Source organism: Eschrichtius robustus, chromosome 1 (genome assembly GCF_028021215.1).
Source record: "Eschrichtius robustus isolate mEscRob2 chromosome 1, mEscRob2.pri, whole genome shotgun sequence".
Taxonomy (NCBI): domain Eukaryota; kingdom Metazoa; phylum Chordata; class Mammalia; order Artiodactyla; family Eschrichtiidae; genus Eschrichtius; species Eschrichtius robustus.
The window spans coordinates 36,049,999-36,071,351 of NC_090824.1; the positions used below are offsets into that span (position 1 = coordinate 36,049,999).

At 38.2% G+C, this 21,353-nt stretch overlaps 1 protein-coding gene across 9 annotated transcripts in view; it reads right to left on the reverse strand.

Annotated features, from left to right (window-relative positions):
- Positions 1-1,584: 1,584 nt before the first annotated feature.
- The window catches only part of FUT8 (fucosyltransferase 8), a 318,121-nt gene continuing 298,352 nt past the window's right edge, over positions 1,585-21,353 (reverse strand). For all 9 annotated transcript variants that reach the window (XM_068543987.1, XM_068544009.1, XM_068543973.1 and 6 more), the window contains 3 exons: positions 20,975-21,151; positions 11,266-11,416; positions 1,585-2,554 (listed from right to left, as the gene is read on the reverse strand). In XM_068543987.1, coding sequence (XP_068400088.1) covers positions 2,237-2,554; positions 11,266-11,416; positions 20,975-21,151 — 646 coding nt within the window. In that variant the 3' untranslated portion in view covers positions 1,585-2,236. The remainder of the gene's footprint in view (positions 2,555-11,265; positions 11,417-20,974; positions 21,152-21,353) is intronic.

The following is a 21,353-nucleotide window of genomic DNA, read 5'->3' on the forward strand; positions in this document are numbered from 1 at the left end:
AAGCATTTATTATAATGATGTTCAAAAAAGTAAAGGAAAACATGCTTGTAATGAATAAAAACAGGAAATCTCAGCAGAGGAAATAAAAACCCATGGTTACTGATGTTCTGATGACAAGTGAGATGAGAATTAGAAAATAACTCATATTCAAAAGTACCTCTGCTTAGTTGGAGATTTTTGTTTCAAACGACTTATTTGTACCAAAACTAAATTGAAAATTACTTACTGACACTAGATGGTTAGTTCTGGGAGACCTGAATGGAGAGGTAGAAAGAATATAGGGAAGTTTGGTGGGGCTATTTCACATACAGGTATTTTCATTTAGAGATGGTATGAAGAACGGGCTTTTCTGTCTAGGATTCCTGATATTTAATACCAGGCCTGCTACTGGTTCCTACATGGATCAAATTTTTCTTTCAGACGGTAAAACAATGCTATGAAATACTCCTACCAGGCATCTAAAAGAGGCAGGCTACAGAAAAGAGGAAGTGTTCTTATAAGGAGAAAAGTGATGTTTAGAGAGAAAGCAGAAAGAGCATCAAAATCTTGTCTTCCAAAGTGATTCTGATGTAGAATTACTAAAAGGAAGTATTTGGAAGAGTTAATCCCAAGTCCATTTTGGGTCTCATACTGGTTCCTCTCTCCTTTGTTCACCAAACTCTATGCAGTATGAGATGCATACTTCAGAAACAGAGCCAGGGACCTCCCTCATGGCGCAGTGGTTAAGAATCCACCTGCCAGTGCAGGGGACATGGGTTCGAGCCCTGGTCTGGGAAGATCCCACATGCCAGGAAGCAACTAAGCCCGTGCACCACAACAACTGAGCCTGCGTTCTAGAGCCCTCGAGCCACAACTACTGAGCCTGCGCGCCACAACTACTGAAACCCGTGCACCTGGAGCCTGTGCTCCGCAACAAGAGAAGCCACTGCAATGAGAAGCCTGTGTACCGCAACAAAGAGTAGCCCCCGCTCGCCACAAATAGAGACAGCCTGTGCGCAGCAATGAAGACCCAATGCTGCCAAAAGTAAATAAATAAATAAATAAATAAATAATTTTTTTTAAAAAAGGAAACAGAGCCAGTTTCCCAACCCCACAGATTCCTGGTACTCTCAAAAGCAGGACATGATAGGAAAGGGCACAAATCATTTCCTGGATAAAACAACAGGTCTCAACTCACAAAAAGTGACAATAGCCACAAGAAGAAAGAACAAGCCTGAAATTGTTAGCTTGGAAGTGGAGGGGATAGTTCCTCTGGCAGTGAGGAGTATGATTATTTGATTCAATTAAATCAAATAAACAATGTCCAAAATAATAAAATAAAATTTCCCTAAGATTGTTCTGAGCAACTCTGTAACGTGCACCAACTAAACTCAGTTTTCAGTGTTAAAATGGACCAATGACTCTCTGAGCTAAGCCACTCAATCTGAAACAGAAAAAAAAAATAAAAAAAGTAAAGCAGAAGAACTATAAAACTCTTCTTTTTATCAACATTTTCCACTATAAAGCTGGCCACATCATCATCTAATGATATAAAATTCTAGAAACTTTACAAAATTCCTGTTTTTAAAATTTATTTTTTGTTATCAAAGAGAATGTCCGGAAACACTGAGTACTAAAGAATCTGTTCATGGTATTGTTTTACAAAAGTTCCTAATGGAGTATGAATATTTTATTTTCTGTTGTATCCTTCACTTATTAATGATGAGGTGGATGAATTGGTACAATTACTCAAAAAAAAATTCCAGACAAAAACATCCATTCTCATTCTGAATCTGTTGATTGGAGTGAATTCAGTGGTTACAATACCACCACTGGCTAAGAATCAAGCTCCCCACAGGAGGGAGCCATTAGAGTCATCTCATTAGGTCACATAGGTCTCTCAGATATAGGCACCATGTTTGAAGTCTCACACAAAATGTCTGTGTCACTTAAATTACACAATGTGGCAGTGTTTGTTTCATGGGGACATAATCTTGAAAGAACCGGTAAAGTAGAAAACAACCTGTTTGTATGTTATACGTGAGTACGTTATCGGACTGTGCATGGTTTTGAGGGCACGGTAGCCCTTGTTAAAGAGGAATTCCACCAATGAAGCATCTGTCAGATCCCAGCTGCTCCTGGCGACGAGGGTGTTGACTCATTTAACCATGAGTTGTTAGGTTGGGGCCTTCTTCATCTACTGTTTGGCTCAAATGGTTTGAACTGAGTTTGGTTGTCTTTCTCGTCCATCTAAGCTTTATTTCTCAGCCTCAGGATATGTGGGGTACTTGACTGTTTCTATCTTCTCTCGAACTTTGTAGGAGGGATATAGGCCCGTCCTTCCCAGTTTTCTGTTGACACCTTTAGAATAGCCATCCCAATGATTTCCAGCCACACCAATGATATCTCCAGGTTCCATGGGGATTTCATCTGCAGTTCGAGGTTGGTGAGGATAAATGGCAATCTGGTTGTGGGCATTTTGGCCTCCAAAATAGTAGATGTCATCCAAAGAATGGAAGTTTGCAGAGGCATCGGGATGCAGTGTTTGCATGATTTCATAAGCAACTCGACAGACCTTGGGAAAGTATGAAAAAAAATTGGTTAGCATGTGTAAGATCTCCTTCATAGCAATCCGAAAGCTCTTGGCCAGAGAGACTAGGACTAGACTAGGACCAGGACTGAGAGAACGAGAAGCAGTGGATTCTAGTCACAGGTTTTCAGTCCATTTGCTCTCAGATGATGGTAAAAGTCATTCTTCATTTCTGTGCTTGTATCTTTTTTTTTTAACATAAAAGATAATTACAATTAATATCTCTCAGAGAAAAAACGTATGTGTATATATAGTGCAAAGTATTTTATGAATATGAATTCATAAATTCATATTTATTAAAATATAAAATTTTAATAAAAATTTATGAAGAGCCACAGAATGTTCCATGTTGGGCACTAGTGGTACAATAATGAGTAAGACACAGTCTATGCCCTTGGTGAATTCAAGGTTCAGGATTAGAATCAGGATTATAAATACTTTACACAAATGCTGCTGCTCCCTTTCCTTCATTCAGTGTTAATAAATCACATACTCTTTTCTGCTAATTTGGACTTGGTCTCGGAACTCTTCTCAACCGAAATTCATGTAATTACTGACAATCAACTATTGCCAAATGAGCTAAAATATATCTGCCACTTCTGTTCTAAAGTGTGATGTGTGTGATGTGTAGACAGTAGCATCTAGACTGAAATAAGATGAACTAGCCTTTGGGGACGAGGCATCTACCTGATGCACTTAAGGCTACTTAAAAGATTCCTCTGTCCAAGAAATACCTACCATTCCCACTGGATGGCAGCTGGAATTCCACAATCTGAGCTTCATTCCTTGAGCTTCATACTTGGTGATAGTTAAACTATAACTATCTTAATGGAGGTATAACATTTTAAGCAATTAACAAATATATTCATTATAGAGTAAATGGGTTTCAGAAACTTTTCTAAGAATAGGTGAAGACCAAAGAGAGAATATTATCATTTTGCTTAGAAAATTCTTCCATTATACACTGTGAACACAGGACTCAACTCAGGTCAAATTTTCCTACATCTCCAGTTGTAGTTACCTCCGTTAATGAAGTTTTATTGTCCCTACACCAATACTTTTGCACATATTTAAAATGATACTAATAGTAACTGTTAATCTGCTCAGTGGAGCAATTTAGGATTACCCAGCAGTTCTTTAAAATTTTGGCATTCATGATATCAAAAACTGAATTCTTAAATGTTATGAGCAAATGGAATCTGATTAGGTTAATCATCAACTTAACTCCTTAAAAAGTCTGAATTCTAGGAAGCCGAGGGGCGGTTTTCACATGCTATATGTAATCTGTAAATGAAACTAAGTTTAGATAGTATTTTTAATTTTGCAGATAGGGACTAAAATACAAGGAGATCTGCCCAAATTCTAGTGCTAGAATTTCAACTAGACATGGAACCAAGAAAATAACTTTTCTTTCAAATTTGCTACTTCATCAACAAACTAATTTTATATTGGTACGATTGAGATCACTGGTAGAATACTGAAACTATAACAAAATGAGGCTAAAAAAGATTTGGAACTTGAACTTCAAATTCAGCCAAAGGCCCACACAGCACAAGCAAAATCAAGTTAAGCCTTTGGAAAGAAACTAAATAATTAAAACAAAGCAGCTCCAATAATAGCAAAGTACCATAACAATGATAGAGGCTAATATTTACTGAGTTTTTTCTGTCAGATGTTGTTTCTAGGTCTAATTTAATTGTCAGTAGCCCCATAAAATTTTATCATGCTCGTTTTATGGATGTCAAAGGTCAGTTAAGGAATATGCTCAAGGTTACACTACTATTAAGTGGCATATTCAGGTTTTGAACCCAGGCAGTCTGTGTATGCTTGTTAACTGCTAAGCATATTTTTTCTTGCAGATCCTATCCTCCATGTTCACATTTTAATAGCGGAAAGATATAACTTAAGGCCAAGGCTGGCCTTGGGAAAACCTGAGAGTCTTATATTCAGGGCCCCCCCCAACCCACTTTTCAATTATCCCTAGCCAGGGATGCAAGACCTTGTACTGTCTTTCGGATGACCACAATGCCCACCGTGGCAATGAACCCTAATGTGTTTCCTCCTTTCATTAATAAACTTCTCACTCTCATAAAAACAACACTGCCCTCAGTCCCACACCCTTAAGGGACGTGCTTTCTTTTGGGGTAATCCTAATAATCAGTTTATGTTTTGGTATCAAAGTTGTTGATGTATTAGGCCACTGGATAACACGTGTACTTTCTTAAGCCAAAGAAATTACGAACGGTAGAACTTTCAGACACAGAGTGGACCAGTATAAGACCCTTTCTCCTTCTCATAATAATGGCAATAGTGAGAGCAGCTGAGCTTACTGAGCACTGTTCTAATAGCTGCGCTTGCACACATGCTTCCTCTCAACTCGTTTAACTCTCACAACAACCCTATGAGTTGGTTACTGTTATTATTTATATTTTACAGCTGAAGAAACTATGCCAAAGAAAGATTAATTTCCAAAAAATAAAAAACGAATACAGGAGCTAGTAAATGACAGAAATGTAATTAGAACTCTCTGTCTCTACACCATACACTGAACTGCCTTAGGTTGTAAGGATAAGTACCTAGAACAGTGCCTGCCACAGAGTAGCCGCTCAGTAAGTACCTTCTGCATGAATACTGCTCCATGCATAATACCAGTCCAGCAGTGGAGATGCAAGTCCACTGGTGATATTTAATCCTTAAGATCCACATATAACATTCTGAGTAATTAAAAACCTTTTTCTATATTACCCATGGGGCAATTTACTGCAAAGGGCTAGAAAGACTACTGTAGTGTCAACGTTTGCATTTAATCACCCTAGGCTTCCTCTCTGGGCTTAACAAATCCAAATCACGTGACAGGTAAATGAGGTCTTTCAGTTGATGTCAATACTCAGGTTTGATACCTGACAGGTAGCATGATTGAGAGGGGTAGTCTATGGTTTGCAAAGCAGTGCCTGGCCACACATGTGTTTTTTTGTTTTTTGTTTTTTTTTTTTAAATGTTTCTTCTGATTCTTTTTTTTTTTTTTAAATTTTTTTAAAATTAATTAATTAATTTTTTTTTAAAATTTTATGGCCGTGTTGGGTCTTCGTTTCTGTGCGAGGGCTCTCTCTAGTTGCGGCAAGCGGGGGCCACTCTTCATCGCCGTGCGCGGGCCTCTCACTATCGCGGCCTCTCTTTGTTGCGGAGCACAGGCTCCAGACGCGCAGGCTCAGTAATTGTGGCTCACGGGCCCAGTTGCTCCGCGGCATGTGGGATCTTCCCAGACCAGGGCTCGAACCCGTGTCCCCTGCATTGGCAGGCAGATTCTCAACCACTGCGCCACCAGGGAAGCCCCCACACATATGTTTTATTTCATTTGTTGTTGATGTGGCACTATATCATTTTTAGAACACTACTAAGCACACAGTAATGAGTAAGAGCAAAAATCCTGCCAAAGGATAAAACATAGATATGACTGTACTTAAAAAAAAAAAAAAATTGAAAAGCGGAGGAAGGTCCATTAGTTTGAATTTTATCCCTGAGTAACAACCAGCTGAGCTTTGCATGAGCCTCCAAAGCTTTCTCAGAGCAGATGGGATCTTGGTTTTTTGTCAAAGTTGACAGGGCCAGAAGGATCTCCTAGTGTGAGAAGTTGGAAGTGGGCTCTTGTCTCACTGCGTGAGGATGGGATATCTGTGCACTTTTACTGTAAACTGCTTTGTTTTGCTATTCAATGAGAGAACAGTATCCACTGTCGTTTCATGAACCGTACCTCAGTGGAAATTCCTATCGAGAGTCATCTGTCTAGAACAAGATGAATGTAGTATCTGGTTTCTCCCTCTGGGCTTTCCAAAATCTGATTCAAAACGTGATGAGGCCAGTCGTGTTGTGTGTGGATTTGGAATGAAACAACAGACAATGCCAGGAGAATGTCATATTAAGTGCCACAAAGGGAAGTGTCTCAGGGGGAAAAAAAGAAATTTTGTCCTATGGTGATTTTAATGATTGAGAAACTACTGAACAATGTTGACTGTTCCTTAAAAAATGTTGATTACCCATAGTCTTTAAAGTGGACATCTACAAACCATTTTTGTAAATCAGATTCCAGAGTTATAAAACCTGATTCTAAAACTTGATGAACAATATTTTAAAAAAGAAAACCTTTCTGATATTTTGCCCATCTACAACTGAGTGAGCTGTCAACTGCTGGAATTGGAACTCCAATTCCTTTGCTTCAGATTTTAGATGGTTTCATTAAATATGAAAGTAACATAAATGACATAGTAGATGCTTAGGGCATAGGCAGCTTCCAGTAACACAGAACAAGATTAGAGTATTTGGTAGAATAGTTTGGAATGCGATGCACTGCATAGCTTTCAAAACTTACTTGATGCTGTTGAAAAGTGTTAATATTGCCTCTAATTTTCAGGCTAAATCCTGAAGATTGTTTTCTTCAATTTATGAGGCTTTTAGGACAAACTTGGCTATGAGAAACAGCTCTGATGAAGGAATTCAGAAAACTGAGTGCAACAATAGTAACAAAATTAGAGAGTAGAGTCATATTCTTGGCTTTTAAAAACTTTTCACTTAAGGAGAGAGAATTCCCAGACCTCACTTTGGATATAAAACCAAGAATGATTAGAAGCCCTAAGACTGAGAAGAATGGGTCCAAAACCTTATAAAGAATCCTGATTAAGATGTCATGACATTTGTGCCTACAGTTTCTCAAACATCAATCAGGCCTTGCAATTTCCTTCTAACAATACATTTCATTCTTCCAGTATTGTCTACAATAGCACATGGTCAACAGATAAACTCTTTCTCACTATTGTCATATAGCATAAAACTCCTCAAAGGGTAGTATACAGGAGACAGAAAGTTTACATGACTGAAACTTCAGGATTGTCAAAACATTATGAAGAAGATACTAAACTTTTATCCCTTCTAACCATCTCTTGAAATGAGATTATCATCAAGCAAAGTTTGAAAGTTGGTTGTCCATGTTTTATTCTGGGCTGAGATTTGGTTCTCATTGTTTTATTCTCTTATCACCCTTCTGGATGTAAGGCTTTAGTCTTCTTCTGTTTTCTGCAGGAAAGTCTGCAGATTAATTTCCCTGAAGTCAAAACATACACAAGTTTACCTGCATTTGCTAAAGCAAATACTATTACTTATCACTCACCCTTTGGGAATGAAGAGCTTTTGTTTCTGAAAATTCGTATTATATGGTGACGCTCTCTTTCAATAAGCTACATAAAATAGAGTTAAGGTGGTACCTTGACACAGGAATTAATATGCCGAATGTTACTGGTTATTATTCTTTATGAAGAATTGTTACACACATCCAATGCACACAATTACTATGTGGAACCTAAGCATCACCCATGACCATAAGCAGAGGTAATGGAGTCCTTGAACAGCATATTTCATGTTCCTTCTAAAACGTGAGATCATATAGTCTGAAATGGGGCCATGTGAAAAAAAGCTGTTAAAATAAATACTGTAGAGTCTAACAGGCAAAGATATACCTATACCTATTCCTTTATAAATAATAATAGCAGCTAACATTGCTTTTAACATATTGCTGAGTACTATTCTCAGTGCTTTACATATAATAGCTCTTTAATCCTCACAAAAACTTTATGCAGTAGGTATTATTGTTATTACCATTTTTACAAGGAGGGGGGAAAAGTCAGTGATAGGCTAAGTAATTTGTTCAAACACCACAGAGTCACTAGGTGGTCAAAGTTGGATTTAAACCCAGGTAGTCTGACTCCAGAGCCCACAATGCCTCATTCTTGTTCTCTGTCTCGTGAAGTCAATGGCTTGATACTTTGATGTCATCAGTGACGTTTTCTCAAACTCCACTGCTACTGCTGATGAGACATTTTGGGGGCATTCTTCAAACGATTCCGATTTTGGTTTATGGCAATTTTGGTTTGGTTTATGCTACGAGCCACCAACCAACTCGTTCACACCACAAAAATATTAAACTGTACCAAATGCCTTTTTACTAAGAATATTTTCAAAAAATAGTGGGGTGCGGGACTTCCCTGGTGGCGCAGTGGTTAAGAATCTGCCTGCCAATGAAGGGGACACGGGTTCAAGCCCTGGTCCGGGAAGATCTTATATGCCGTGGAGCAACTAAGCCCGTGTACCACAACTACTGAGCCCATGTGCCACAGCTACTGAAGCCTGTGTGCCTAGAGCCCATGCTCTGCAACTAGAGAAGCCACCGCAATGAGAAGCCTGTGCACTGCAACAAAGAGTAGACCCTGCTCGTCGCAACTAGAGAAAGCCCGCACGCAGCAATGAAGACCCAACGCAGGCAAAAAAAACAAAAAAACAAAAAAAAACAAAAAAAACTGGGGTGCAAGGAAGCCCAAAGATCAATCACTGAATGTGGAATTATTCCACAGTCTCAAATGCTACAGCTGTTAGTCACCAAGAAAGGAGGTGATCACATTTAGCAAACTGCTACCTACTATATAAATGTAAGGTATTTTTTACTGTTAAACTTTTATTCTGAGCCCTAACATGTTTTGAGGTATTCAAGTCTATTTTGGGACACAAAATATTGGTTTAAATGATCAGAGTTATTTTGGATGAACTTTGACTTGCCAAGAGTTTTTAGGAACAATATAATATATAATCACAAATCTTATTCCTTTGGACACAACCAGACCTCTCAGTACTACGCTTTCTTCATATAAACTGTTTCTCTGGATCTGAGGTCTGAAGAAGACACAGAGGTTGATATTATGCATAAAATGAACAAAGTAGTACGAACAATATGCTCTTCAAACCTGGACAGGTTTCCAGTATCATGAAGTGACAGAGGTCCTGATTTCTGAGTCAAAACTAGACTTATGAGGCTATGAGGATCAAAAATTCTACAGCACATCCTTGAAAAGGGGGAAAAAAAAAAAAGATTTTCTTTCCAGAATGAGCCTAATGGCATTATTAAGGAGAGCTGGACAAAGGAAAGCAAAACATAGAGCACGTCCTTGTAAGTCTCAGTGTCTACCTCCATGTAAGGTTGGTAAATGTTTAGACATGTATATATTTATTTACTTTTAGAGCTTTATAACTAGAGCAGTGGTTCTCACAAGGGTGATTTTGCCCTCCCACTCCCCCCACCCGGGACATGTGGCAATGTCTGGAGACACTGTTGGCTGTCACAACCTGAGGTGAGGGTCTACTGGCCACGGACGCTGCTAAGCATCCTATAATGCACAAGACAGCACCTCACAACAACTTATCCAGCCCCAGTTGCCAACGGTGCCAGGTTGAGAAACCCTGGACTAAAGGAATAGACTTTAGGAAGGCCTAAAATTTAGGCCTACAGAGGAGGTGGTACATCTGGGAAAGTGACTCTTGATTCAATCATTCTAACAATAAGCATTCGAAAATGTGTTATTTGCACCTGTTGATCACGTAGGCACATAGCCAGATTCTCAAAAGCACTTGAGAGGGACGAGGTAGTTACAACTCCTCCCCCCACCCCACCCCCTTCTCAAAGATAGGATCCTCACCCCATTTAGGGAGAATATCAGCTATAATGCCTTCATGTTTTCCCTCTGATGAGGACTGCTGCCATGTGACTCCTGTTCTGTGTAGCTGTCTTTGCGTCTTAAGTTGTATTCTTATGCCACATTGAAGGAACTCATACAGGCTTTGCTGGGATAAGTGTCTTTCCAACAACCATAGCACCATACCATTGTGACAGTGTGCATTGTCACATAATAAAAAACTGTGCATTTCTTTATACTCTCTGCGGTATATTCCCATGTAAATGATGTGGCTTTCCTTTTCACACTTTCTTTTCTCTGCTTCTTCTAAGCTTTCAGGCATATATTTATCTTACATGGTTTATATTTCTTTGTAATTATTCTCTGGTTATTTCATGTGGATATTTTGCTCACTAGATTCTGGACCAGGGTAAGAGCTGTATCTTCGATCTCCTTTGAAATTCCCTCTACACCTAGTATAGGTCTGAGCACAAACAATCATTTAACAGCTTGTTGAAAAAACTAACCAATAATATGCACATAAATGAGACAGTTGAATACAATCCACAATAAATCTTTCTATGCTCATATTCCACTGGGCATATAAGGCTGATTGGAGCACTCATAAAAACACAGACACCAAACCAACAACATATTAATTATCTATAACAGTAAACTCAAAGAATGATTATAATATGGTATTGCTTAAATATAATGTACAGTTTCTTGCTTGGTAGAAATGTTAAAAGAACTTGAAAGAGGGATTACATTTACTCTTTTCTTATTTTCTATAAAGCAATCAAGTGAGGCAAAATGCTGAGCATTTAAGCCTCTCAGTATCAGTGCACTGATGTGTAGAAATGGATGGACCCTGGTTACATACTGAATGTATGCAAAATCAGAAAGTATTAAGTAAACTTAATTACTTGCTGTTTCTGTTAAATGCTGTGAATAAGCCAAGTACTTTAAACAACCCCAGTAGCTGGCTTCAGTAGAGATGTATTCAACAATTGCTTGCAAACAATTAAATATTCAGTGCACTCAAAGAGCTATGTTTTCTGGAATCTTCTCATTCTTTCACAAAAGGGATCATTCCCCAATATTAAAAAAATTGTACCTGAGTCATGAAAACTAACATTTTTTAAAAAGCCAAGAACTTCCTGACCCAATATAACCAAAGAGCATTGATCACTTAAAAATGCTTACCTGGGATGAAAAAGTACACACTAGGAAGTCTGCCTGGGAGAGAAAGTGTATATCCAGGATCACACCTCGAAGTGAATTTTCTGTGTATCGATTATGTAGTCCAGCTGACCAAGAGATAGAGTTATCACTAATAAATTCATAACTGGGGTACCTGAAAAAAGAAATAAATTTATACAAACTCACTGAAATCATAGAATTCTGTCAGGAAATAGTATCCTATCATTAGGAGGTAGCCAGCTCCTTTAACCCAGAGTCCCCCTCTTTCTGACAGTAAGGAAAGCTTTAATTCTGGCATTCAATAGAGTAGCTGACAAAGCATCTTTGAATCCATTGATGGGGCAGAAACCATTCTGGGGTGTCCTGTATGTTAACAGTTATTGGCATGTCATATAAAATACACGTATGCACCAGAATGTCCCTTTCAATTCATGAAATAATTGAAAACAGAAAGCTCTTTATTTTCATTGTAATAAGTGACCTTGAAGAGGTTTTTCAACCTGCTTTCATATTTTTTTCACACAGACACATTTTCATTTTATGCATTCCTTTCCCACTTTTATACTTAAGCATGTATCTTTTTAAAAATATAATTTATACATTGTTTTTTCTTCTTCCAGTTTTATTGAGATACAGTTTTTTAAAAGATCTATTACTTTATTTGTTTTTGGTTGCATCGGGTCTTAGTTGCAGCATGCGGGATCTTCGTTGAGGCATGCGGGATCTTCGTTGAGGCATATGGGATCTTTCGTTGCGGTGCGCAGACTTCTCTCTAGTTGTGGCCTACAGGCTCCAGAGCACGTGGGCACTGTAGTTTGCAGCACGTGGGCTTTCTAGCTGAGGCACATGAGCTCAGTAGTTGTGGCGTGCAGGCCTAGTTGCCCCACGTCATGTGGGATCCCAGTTCCCTGACCAGGGATTGAACCCGCGTTCCCTGCATTGTAAGGCGGATTCTTTACCACTGGACCACCAGAGAAGTCCCGATTGAGATACTGTATAAGTTTAAGGCACAATGATCTGACTTACACACATCATGAAATGGTTACCACAATACGTTTAGTGAACTTCCATCACCTCATATACAGACAAAATTTTTAAAAAAGGAAAAAAAAATTTTCCTTGCGATGAAAACTCTTAGGATTTAGTCTCTTAACAACTTTTGGTTGCTGTGGCTAGGACTTTCAATACCACGTTGAATAAAAGTGGTGAGACTGGGCATCTTTGTCTTCTTCCTGATCTTAGAGGAAAAGCTTTCAGCTTTTCACGATTGAATATTATGTTAGCTGTTAGTCTGTGATATCTTATGGCCTTTGTTATGTTGAGGTATGTCTCCTCTACACCCACTTAGTTGAGAGTTTTATTATAAATGAATATAGAATTTTGTCAAAAGCTTTTTCTGCAACTATTGAGATGATCATATGATTTTTATCCTTTGTTTTGTTAATGTGGTGTATCACATTGATTGATTTGCAAATATTGAACTATCCTTGCATCTACTTGATCATGGTATATGATCCTTTTAATGTACCGTTGGATTCGGTTTGCTAACATTTTGTTAAGGATTTTTGTATCTCATCAGTGATATTGGCCTGTAAGTTTCTCTTACTGTGGCGTCTTTGGTTTTGGAATTGGGGTGATGTTGGCCTTGTAGAATGAGTTCAGAATTGTTCCTTCTTCAATTTTTTGGAATAGTTTGAGAAGCATAGGCATTAACTCTTCTTTAAATATTTTATAAAATTCACCTGTGAAGCCATCTGGTCCTGGACTTTTGTTTGTTGGAAGTTTTTTGATCAATCTTGATTCAACTCCATTACTGGTAATTGGTTTATTAATATTTTCTATTTCTTCCTAATTTAGTCTTGGGAGACTGAAATTTTCTAGGAATTTATCCATTTCTTCTAGGTTGTCCATTTACTCACATATAGTTGTTTGCAGTAATCCCTTTTGATCCTTTGATTTCTGTGGTGTTGGCTGTAACATCTCTTTTTTCATTTCTGATTTTATTCATTTGGGTCCGCTCTCTTTTTTCTTGATGAGTCTGGCTAAATGTTTATCAATTTGTTTATCTTTTCAAAGAAACAGCTCTTAGTTTCACTGATCTTTTCTATTGCTTTAAGTGTCTATTTCACTTATTTCTGCTCTGATGTTTATCATTTCTTTCCTTCTACTAATTTTGGGCTTTGTTCTTCTTTTTCTAGTTCCTATAGGTGTAAGGGTGGGTTGTGTGTGTATGTATAATTATTTTAAGTTGATCTCAAGTTTGAACGCATTCTAACAACTCCACAGTTTTTATTCCTGTCTTCCCCTGCCCACATTTGATGTTTTTTGATATCATATTTTACATCTTTTTGTTTTGTGTATTCCTTAACCACGTATTGTGGATATAGATAATTTACTACTTGTCTTTCAAGTTTCCTACTAGCTTTACAAGTGGTTGATCTACTACCTTTACTGTATGTTTGCTTTTACCAATGAGATTTTTCCTTTCATAATTTTCATATTTCTAGTTGTGGTCTTTTCTTTTATGCTTAGGGAAGTCCCTGTAACATTTGTTGTAAAGCCTGTTTAGTGGTGCTGAACAATTTTAGCTTTTGCTTGTCTGTAAAACTCTTGCTCTCTCTTTCAAATTCAAATGGTAGCCTTGTGGGATAAAGTATTCTTGGTTGCAGGTTTTTTCCTTTCATCACTTTGAATATATCATGCCACTCTCTTCTGTCCTGAAAAGTTTCTGCTGAAAAGTCAACTGACAATCTTATGGGAATTCCCTTGTACATAACTAGTTGCTTTTCTCTTGCTGCTTTTAAGATTCTCTCTTTATCTTTATTTTTTGTCATTTTAATTACAATGTGTCTTGGTGTAGACCTCTTTGGGTTGATCTTGTTTGGAACTTTCTGTGCTTCCTGGACCTGGATGTCTGTTTCCTTTCCCAGGTTAGGGAAATTTTTGGCTATTCTTGTTTTAAATAAGTTCCCTGCCCCTTTCTCTCTCTCTTTTCCCTATGAGATCCCTATAATGTAAATGTTGGTATGCTATTGTTGTCCCAGAGGTCGCTTAAACTGTCCTCACTTTTTAAATTCTTCTCTTTTTTTTTGTTCAGCTTGGGTGATTTCCACTACTCTGTCTTGCAGTTTGTTGATCTGTTCTTCTGTATCACTTAATCTACTGTTGATTCCTTCTAGTGTATTTTTTTAAAATTTATTTTATTTTTTATTTTATTTTATTTTTATTTTTGGCTGTGTTGGGTCTTCATTGCTGCGCGCGGGCTTTCTCTAGTTGCGGCGAGCGGGGGCCACTCTTCATTGCAGTGCGCAGGCCTCTCATTGCGGTGGCTTCTCTTATTGTGGAGCACGGGCTCCAGGGTGCGCGGGCTTCAGTAGTTGTGGCACACGGGCTCAGTAGTTGTGGCTCGCGGGCTCTAGAGCGCAGTCTCAGTAGTTGTGGCGCACGGGCCCAGTTGCTCCGCGGCAGGTGGGATCCTCCTGGACCAGGGCTCGAACCCGTGTCCCCTGCGTTGGCAGGTGGATTCGTAACCACTGCGCCACCAGGGAAGGCCTCTAGTGTATTTTTTACTTCACTTATTGCATTCTTCAGCTCTGTTTGGTTCTTCTTTACCCTTTCTAACTCTTTGTTAAGTCTGCCACTGTGTTCATCAATTCTTCTCCTGAGTTCATTCAGCATCTTTATGATCATTACCTTGAACTCTTTATTGGGTAGATTGCTCATCTCCACTTTGCTTAGCTCTTCTTCTGGGGTTTGTTCCTTCATTTGAAACACGTTCCTTTGTCACCTCATTTTGCCTAATTCTCTGTGTTTATTTGTATGTATTAGGCAAGTCAGTTATGTTTCTCGTTCTTGGAGAAGTGACCTTATGTAGGAGATGTCCTATGGGGCCCAGCTACATACTCCCCTCTGGTCACCAGAGCTATATAATCTAAGGGTGCCTTGTATGTGGGCTGAGTGGGCACTTCTGTTGTGGTGGGGTCAACTACTGTGGGCATGCTGGTAGGTAGGGCTAGTTCCCAGCCTGGTTGGCTGCCAGGCCCTGCCTCATGTGGAGGCTGCTAGCTGCTGGTAGGTGGGTCTGGGTCCTGACACAGCTGGCTACATGGCCTGGGAAGTCCCAGGGCTGGTGCCAGCCCACTGGTGGCTTGGGCTGGGTCCTGGTGTGCCTGGTTGCAGGCCCGCAAGTCCTAAGGTTGGTCTTGTGTTGCTGGTGGGCAGTGCTGGGTCCCAGCATGGCTGGCTGTGGGGTTTGGGGATCCCAGTACTGGTGCTGATCAACTAGTGGGCATGTAAGCCCCTGGTTCTAATAGGCTAGAAGGAGGACTCCAAAATGTTGTTTGCCAGTACCAGGGTCCCTGTGGTAGAATGAGCTCCCCACTGGCTGCTGCCAGTATATGTGTCCCCAGGGGGAGTCCCAGTTGCCTCCTGCTTCTCTAGGAGGCTCCAACCTGCTTTCAAATTTGGTCACTGAGCTTTTCCTTTAGAATATAAACATCATGATTAAACTTCATTTAAATTTTTAGTTTAGAATTTGTGATAACTGAGACTTGTCTCCCTTAACCCCCATAAGCACCATCTTAACAAATAACGGTGACAGAAAACCATTCTAATAAATTTATGAAAGCAAATTCCTTGTAGATGTCCACCAAGTAATATTGTGGCAGTCCTGAGAAGATATGTGTTAAAAAATATTAAAACAGGATGTCTTTAAAAAGTCTACTATATGTTCAAATGATTCTACTCTGAATTAGAGGTTTAATTATACCCTAGTATAGAGTGAATAAATTTTCTCAGTGAATGAGACAGATCAGAGTTAAGTTGTAAACATTCAGAAGTTACATGCAAAGGGGATAGTCATTGTACCTACTTTATATAATTTTTAAAGAATTAAATAAATTAAGCAATGTAAAGTGCTTAGAAGAGTATCTGACACGTAGTAAATGCTCAATAAATCATTAGTTGTGATTGTTAAACATTCTTTCCCCAGATATTCCCCTGGTTTTATCTCTTACTTCCCTCTTAGATCTCTGCTCAAATGCTGCCTTATTAGTGAGGAGTTTGGCAATCCCTATCCCTTTTACTTGCTTAATTTTTCTCCATGGCTCTTACTATCACTGAACATAATATATACTTACTGTTTATTTACTGTCTGCATTCATTCCCCACCTCCATCATCCCTAACTAGAATGTAAGCTCTATAAAGAGAGGTATTTCATCTGCTTTGTTCACTCTATTATTCTCAGCACCTAGAAGAGAATCTGGAATATAATACAAGGTCAATAAATATTTGTTGAAAGAATAATAGTTCCTATTTATAAGCCCTGAGGCAGCAGGAGTCAGCTTACATGTCTTTTTCCCACACAGTATTTCCCAAAGGTTAGGACTATGCCTTATTTTCCTTTGCATCACAGCATCTAGCACTCCACACAATGCTATGTGGATGAATACATGAACAAGTGAGTGCTACCTATGTCTGGGACGTTTTCCTAATTCCCTAACAGCTGCTTCAGATTTCTCTTCATTCCACAACCTCCAAGGCGTTTTCTCTCATAGCCTCTAGTAATGACTGTGAAGAAAAAGTCTCTGAGCACTGTTTCAGTGACTGGTATTCAGTGTTCAGATCCATTTGGCCTCATTATTTTTGACATTTTGCCCTCCTCAACTTTGAATCAGGGAGATGAAGGAAATGTCACATTTGTTCTGAAAAGAAAACCACCAAAAAACTTTTAATGTGATTCCTGTGAAGATGCAGATCCAGTCATGGGGCAGAAACAGAAACAAATAAATATGAAAAGGCTGGAGGGTGGAGGAGGGGGGAAATCGTTAAAACACACCAGCACAGGTTTTATCCTAGAATAAAGACTAACTCTGTCAGCAAGGTTTGGGTGCTCAGTGAAACAAACACAAGAGGGATCCTTTTACTGAGAAGTGACGTGAACACTATGCCCTTCCTAACTTAAAGGCCTCTTCCTGGAACCAAACCAAAAGGTCACCTAAGTTCCTCAGGCCTTACCTCTATATGCAAAAGATAGCTTGATGAAGGATACTGAGTGTTGAAAAACAGAAACAAAGTGAATAATGAGGGAAGGAGATTTTGTACTTCCAATAATGAGCATGAAACTTTCCACACAAACATGCTTCTTTCTTGTCTTACACCTACAAGTATGCCAGCAGAAGTCTTCCACTGTGAGGTTGCAGAGATTGGCAATGATTAAAAAAAATATATTTGTCTTCTTCCATCTTGCAAAAATTTATTTTTATATCACCCACAAAGGTGTTAACTTGAAATTATAAACTAACATCAAATTTTCTTTTGTGAGGTCTTTCTCCAGACTGAGGGGGATACTCCTCTTCTTGACTTCACTACCTAGTATACAACTCCTTCAGGACAATTATATAATGACACTGATTATTTGTTACCCGTATATTGCCTACCAGTTGGATACGCCCTGAGATAAGGAGCCACATATTATCTTTTATTTCTTTGTGTATTCCTATATGCCCTGTAACTGTCTAGCATATTAGATGTAGTTCAAAAAAATAGTGAAGAACTTTACCACTATTGCTGATTCTTCATTTCACATGGCAACCAAATGCTTTACAACAACTTTTAAACAAATTTCTCTTACCTCTATTCATTTAAATGAACCTAATTTTAGGAAGAGCTTGTCCAGCATTTTTGATAAAGAGCAAACTAAATATGTAAATATTTAATCTGAGAGATATTTAATGGCTTGTTTTTTCTCCTGTTTCACTCCTAACCCCAGTCTCCACAATCTTAGAATACAATGCTGGATAGACAACTTTAATAGTTCTTACTTCTTTGACTGCCAAAGATTCTGTGATTTAAACACTCTAACAGTGAATTACCTAAGAGAGAGATCTCCACATTATCAGCAGCTGTCACAGTCACTAGGATGCTGGTGCTAAAATCTCGTGAATGAACTCAGTCTTAATCTAGAGAGACCTGAGGTGTAATACTAAGCAACAAAGCATTAACTACTGGAGCCACATATATAAGCTAATCTTGACCCCTTTTACAAAGAATAAGCTAGTCAGAAAAATGGTTTCTTCTCTAACTGTACGAATACTATGCCTCATTTAAGTTTAATTCTCCATCTCTTCACCCTCTTGAAGCAGAAAAGTCTTATAATCACCTTGGATTCTATATACCTTGTTGAAAAATTAATTCATGCTTTGGTCTCCTAAAACAATAACAGAAGTTTTATGATTTGCTTAGGTATCAAAACCAATCCTGAGAGGTCAAAAGCAGAATTAATTCAGAGTGGAAAAAACATTTAAGTAAAATAATGAAGGAGAGAAACGGTATTTAAATTCCCGAGAAGATCCTTAAAATGACTTAGAAAACCAAAGAATTTCCAAAGAGGAAAAAAATATGCACAAAATGCTAGTACTACATTTATAACAGAATATGGAGAAAAATGCTGCCTAGACTACTATGGGGAGAGGAGTTACTAGCTTCTGACCACACACACACACACACACACACACACAAAAGAAAAAATCAAGTTTTACTATTCCCACAATCCAAGTAGATACTACTGCCATCTGTACTATAAGGGTTGCTTGGTGTAAAAATATCATGCTGTGCTATGGATCACAGCTGTAAAATATTCATATCCTTTTATCTAAATACTTCCAAGTCCAGAAATCTAGATTAAGGAAATAATATGGATAATTTTCAGGCATACCTCATAGCACTGGAAATCGGAAATAACCTGTCAAATATTAAGAGAATGGTCAAGCAAGCAATGGCATTTCCATTCAGTGGATATGTAGTCACTAAAAAAAGAGATTTACACTGACTTTTTTTAGCAACCTGGGAAAAGGGATCTAGTGCTATATTAAGTAAAACAAGAGTTCAAATTATATAGAATATGATCAACTACAAAAATGTACAACTACATAAATGACTGAAGGGAATATGTTGATATTTAAATAGTTGTTGCCACTGAGTAATGAGACTGTGGGTAATATTTTTTCCTTGCTTGTATACTTACCAACTCCATATTTTCTAATGAGCATGAATTATTTTGCCAATCAAGGGAAAAACTTATGATGCATTCAAGAACAAGTAAAAGAGTAAATAAAGTAATATTTTAACATTTTTTCAACTAAGCTACAAATTCAGTCTGATATTTTAAAATGAAGGACTAAGATGAACTATTTCTACTTTGTTTCTCTCTAATAGGTCTGTATATCAAACTAGAAAAATATCTGTGAAAATTTTTTCTTGTTTTATGTCCAAATGTTCATTTAATCCCTAACTCTTATACTTAAACAAGAATTATAACTATATAACTTGGCTTATATTTGGCTGATGAATTTCTTGGTCTTTTGTTTGTGTGTGCACATGCACGCCTGCATATGTGTGTGTGTGTGTGTGTGTGTGTGAGAGAGAGAGAGAGTGTCTGTGTGTATAATCAATAGAGGGAGCCTTAAAGAAAAACCAATTTATATCAGGTTAATTTAGATTCTTACGAGGTAGAAATAGGGCTTAAATGATTATCCAATGATGTGGATAAATACCTGCATTATAGTATTCATTCTAGATTTGTTTTTCTTCCCAACCCCCATTTGTGACATAAAAGAGGGATTGAGAAATAAATTAATTAAAAGTCAAAAAGGTCAAATGAGAATTGCTAACAAAATGTTTTCAAACAGATAGGACTGAAATGAACATAATTCAATACTTACTGGGCACTTACTAGAACTAGGTATAGTTTCTAAAGTGCTTATAACCTAGTGAGGGAGACAGAAGTAAGCAAGTGCTAAATACTAAGAGGAATGTACAGAGGAGGACCACTTAGTCAAGGATTCAGGGATGATTCCTGGAGTAGATGGTATTACTCTATAGTAGCACTACTCATACTGTATTGTAATTGTCCATTCCCCTACTAGATTGGGAATTCCTTGAGAGCAGAGAGTGTCTTGCTTATCATGGAATCCCCACCACCTAGCACAGTGCCTGAAATACAGGCAGGCGGGCTCAATACAGCTCAGTACAAGCTGGCAGTCCTTATTATTTCACTTACAAAACTCATCTTTTGATTCTTTGCCTTTTTAAAAAATATAATTTCCAAATTCCAGAAATTTTTATAAGATGAAAACTTATATCTTACACATGGTTTCAGTTGCCTGTGATTGTTGGTGAAGATAGTAAGAGCAAAAGGGCAAGCACCTGGTATGTTTTATTGCTAACAGTCTTGTGAGTTTGTTAGTATTATGGACTAAATGTTTGTGTCCCCCCAGAATTCATATGTTTAAGCCCTAACCCTCAATGTGATAATATTTGGAGGTGGGGCCTTTGGGAGGTACTTAGGGTTAAATAAGGTCATGAGGGTAGGACCCTCATGATGGAATTAGTGCCCTTCCTTACAAGAAGAGACACCAGAAAGCTTGCTCTCTCCCTTCCAGGCACACAAAGGTCATGTGAGTATATAATGAGATGACTGCTGCCTACAAGTCAAGAGAAGGGGTTTCAGAATGAAATCTACACCTTGCTGGCACCTCACATATGCTTTGATCATAACAGCAGTTGCACAGGTACACAGTTGTTTGAATTTAAAACCCCCAACAATCAGTAATAACATTCATTGTGACAAGAATCACAAGTCATGGGAATTAAGGATTCCTTTCAACTGAAAAGAGATGGTTCACTCTCGAGTCATTAGTTCATCTAACTTACTTTGTTTTTGCCTCCTTTAATAAAGAAGGGTCATCTGTGGCCAAATATACTCTTTTTTTATCCACTTGCATTCTGCGAGCAAGAAGCTGAAAATGTTCTTCAACGTGTACCATGTATTCCTCAATGGGGTGGAAGGCTGCTTCTGTTCCCACTTTGTCTGTGCGTCTGACATGGACTCTGCGGGGGCAGAGGGAGAAAGTCAGATTCTGTTGATAATGTTCTGATCCACTGAGTACTTTTAGGGTACTCAGCTTTATACCCCTATTCATGGTGGTGTTATGGACATTTTAAACCAATTTTTCTTTCATTTTCACCATTAGAAAAAATAAAACCAATATTTTAAAAAATTCAAACACATATATTCTAAATATATTTGCAT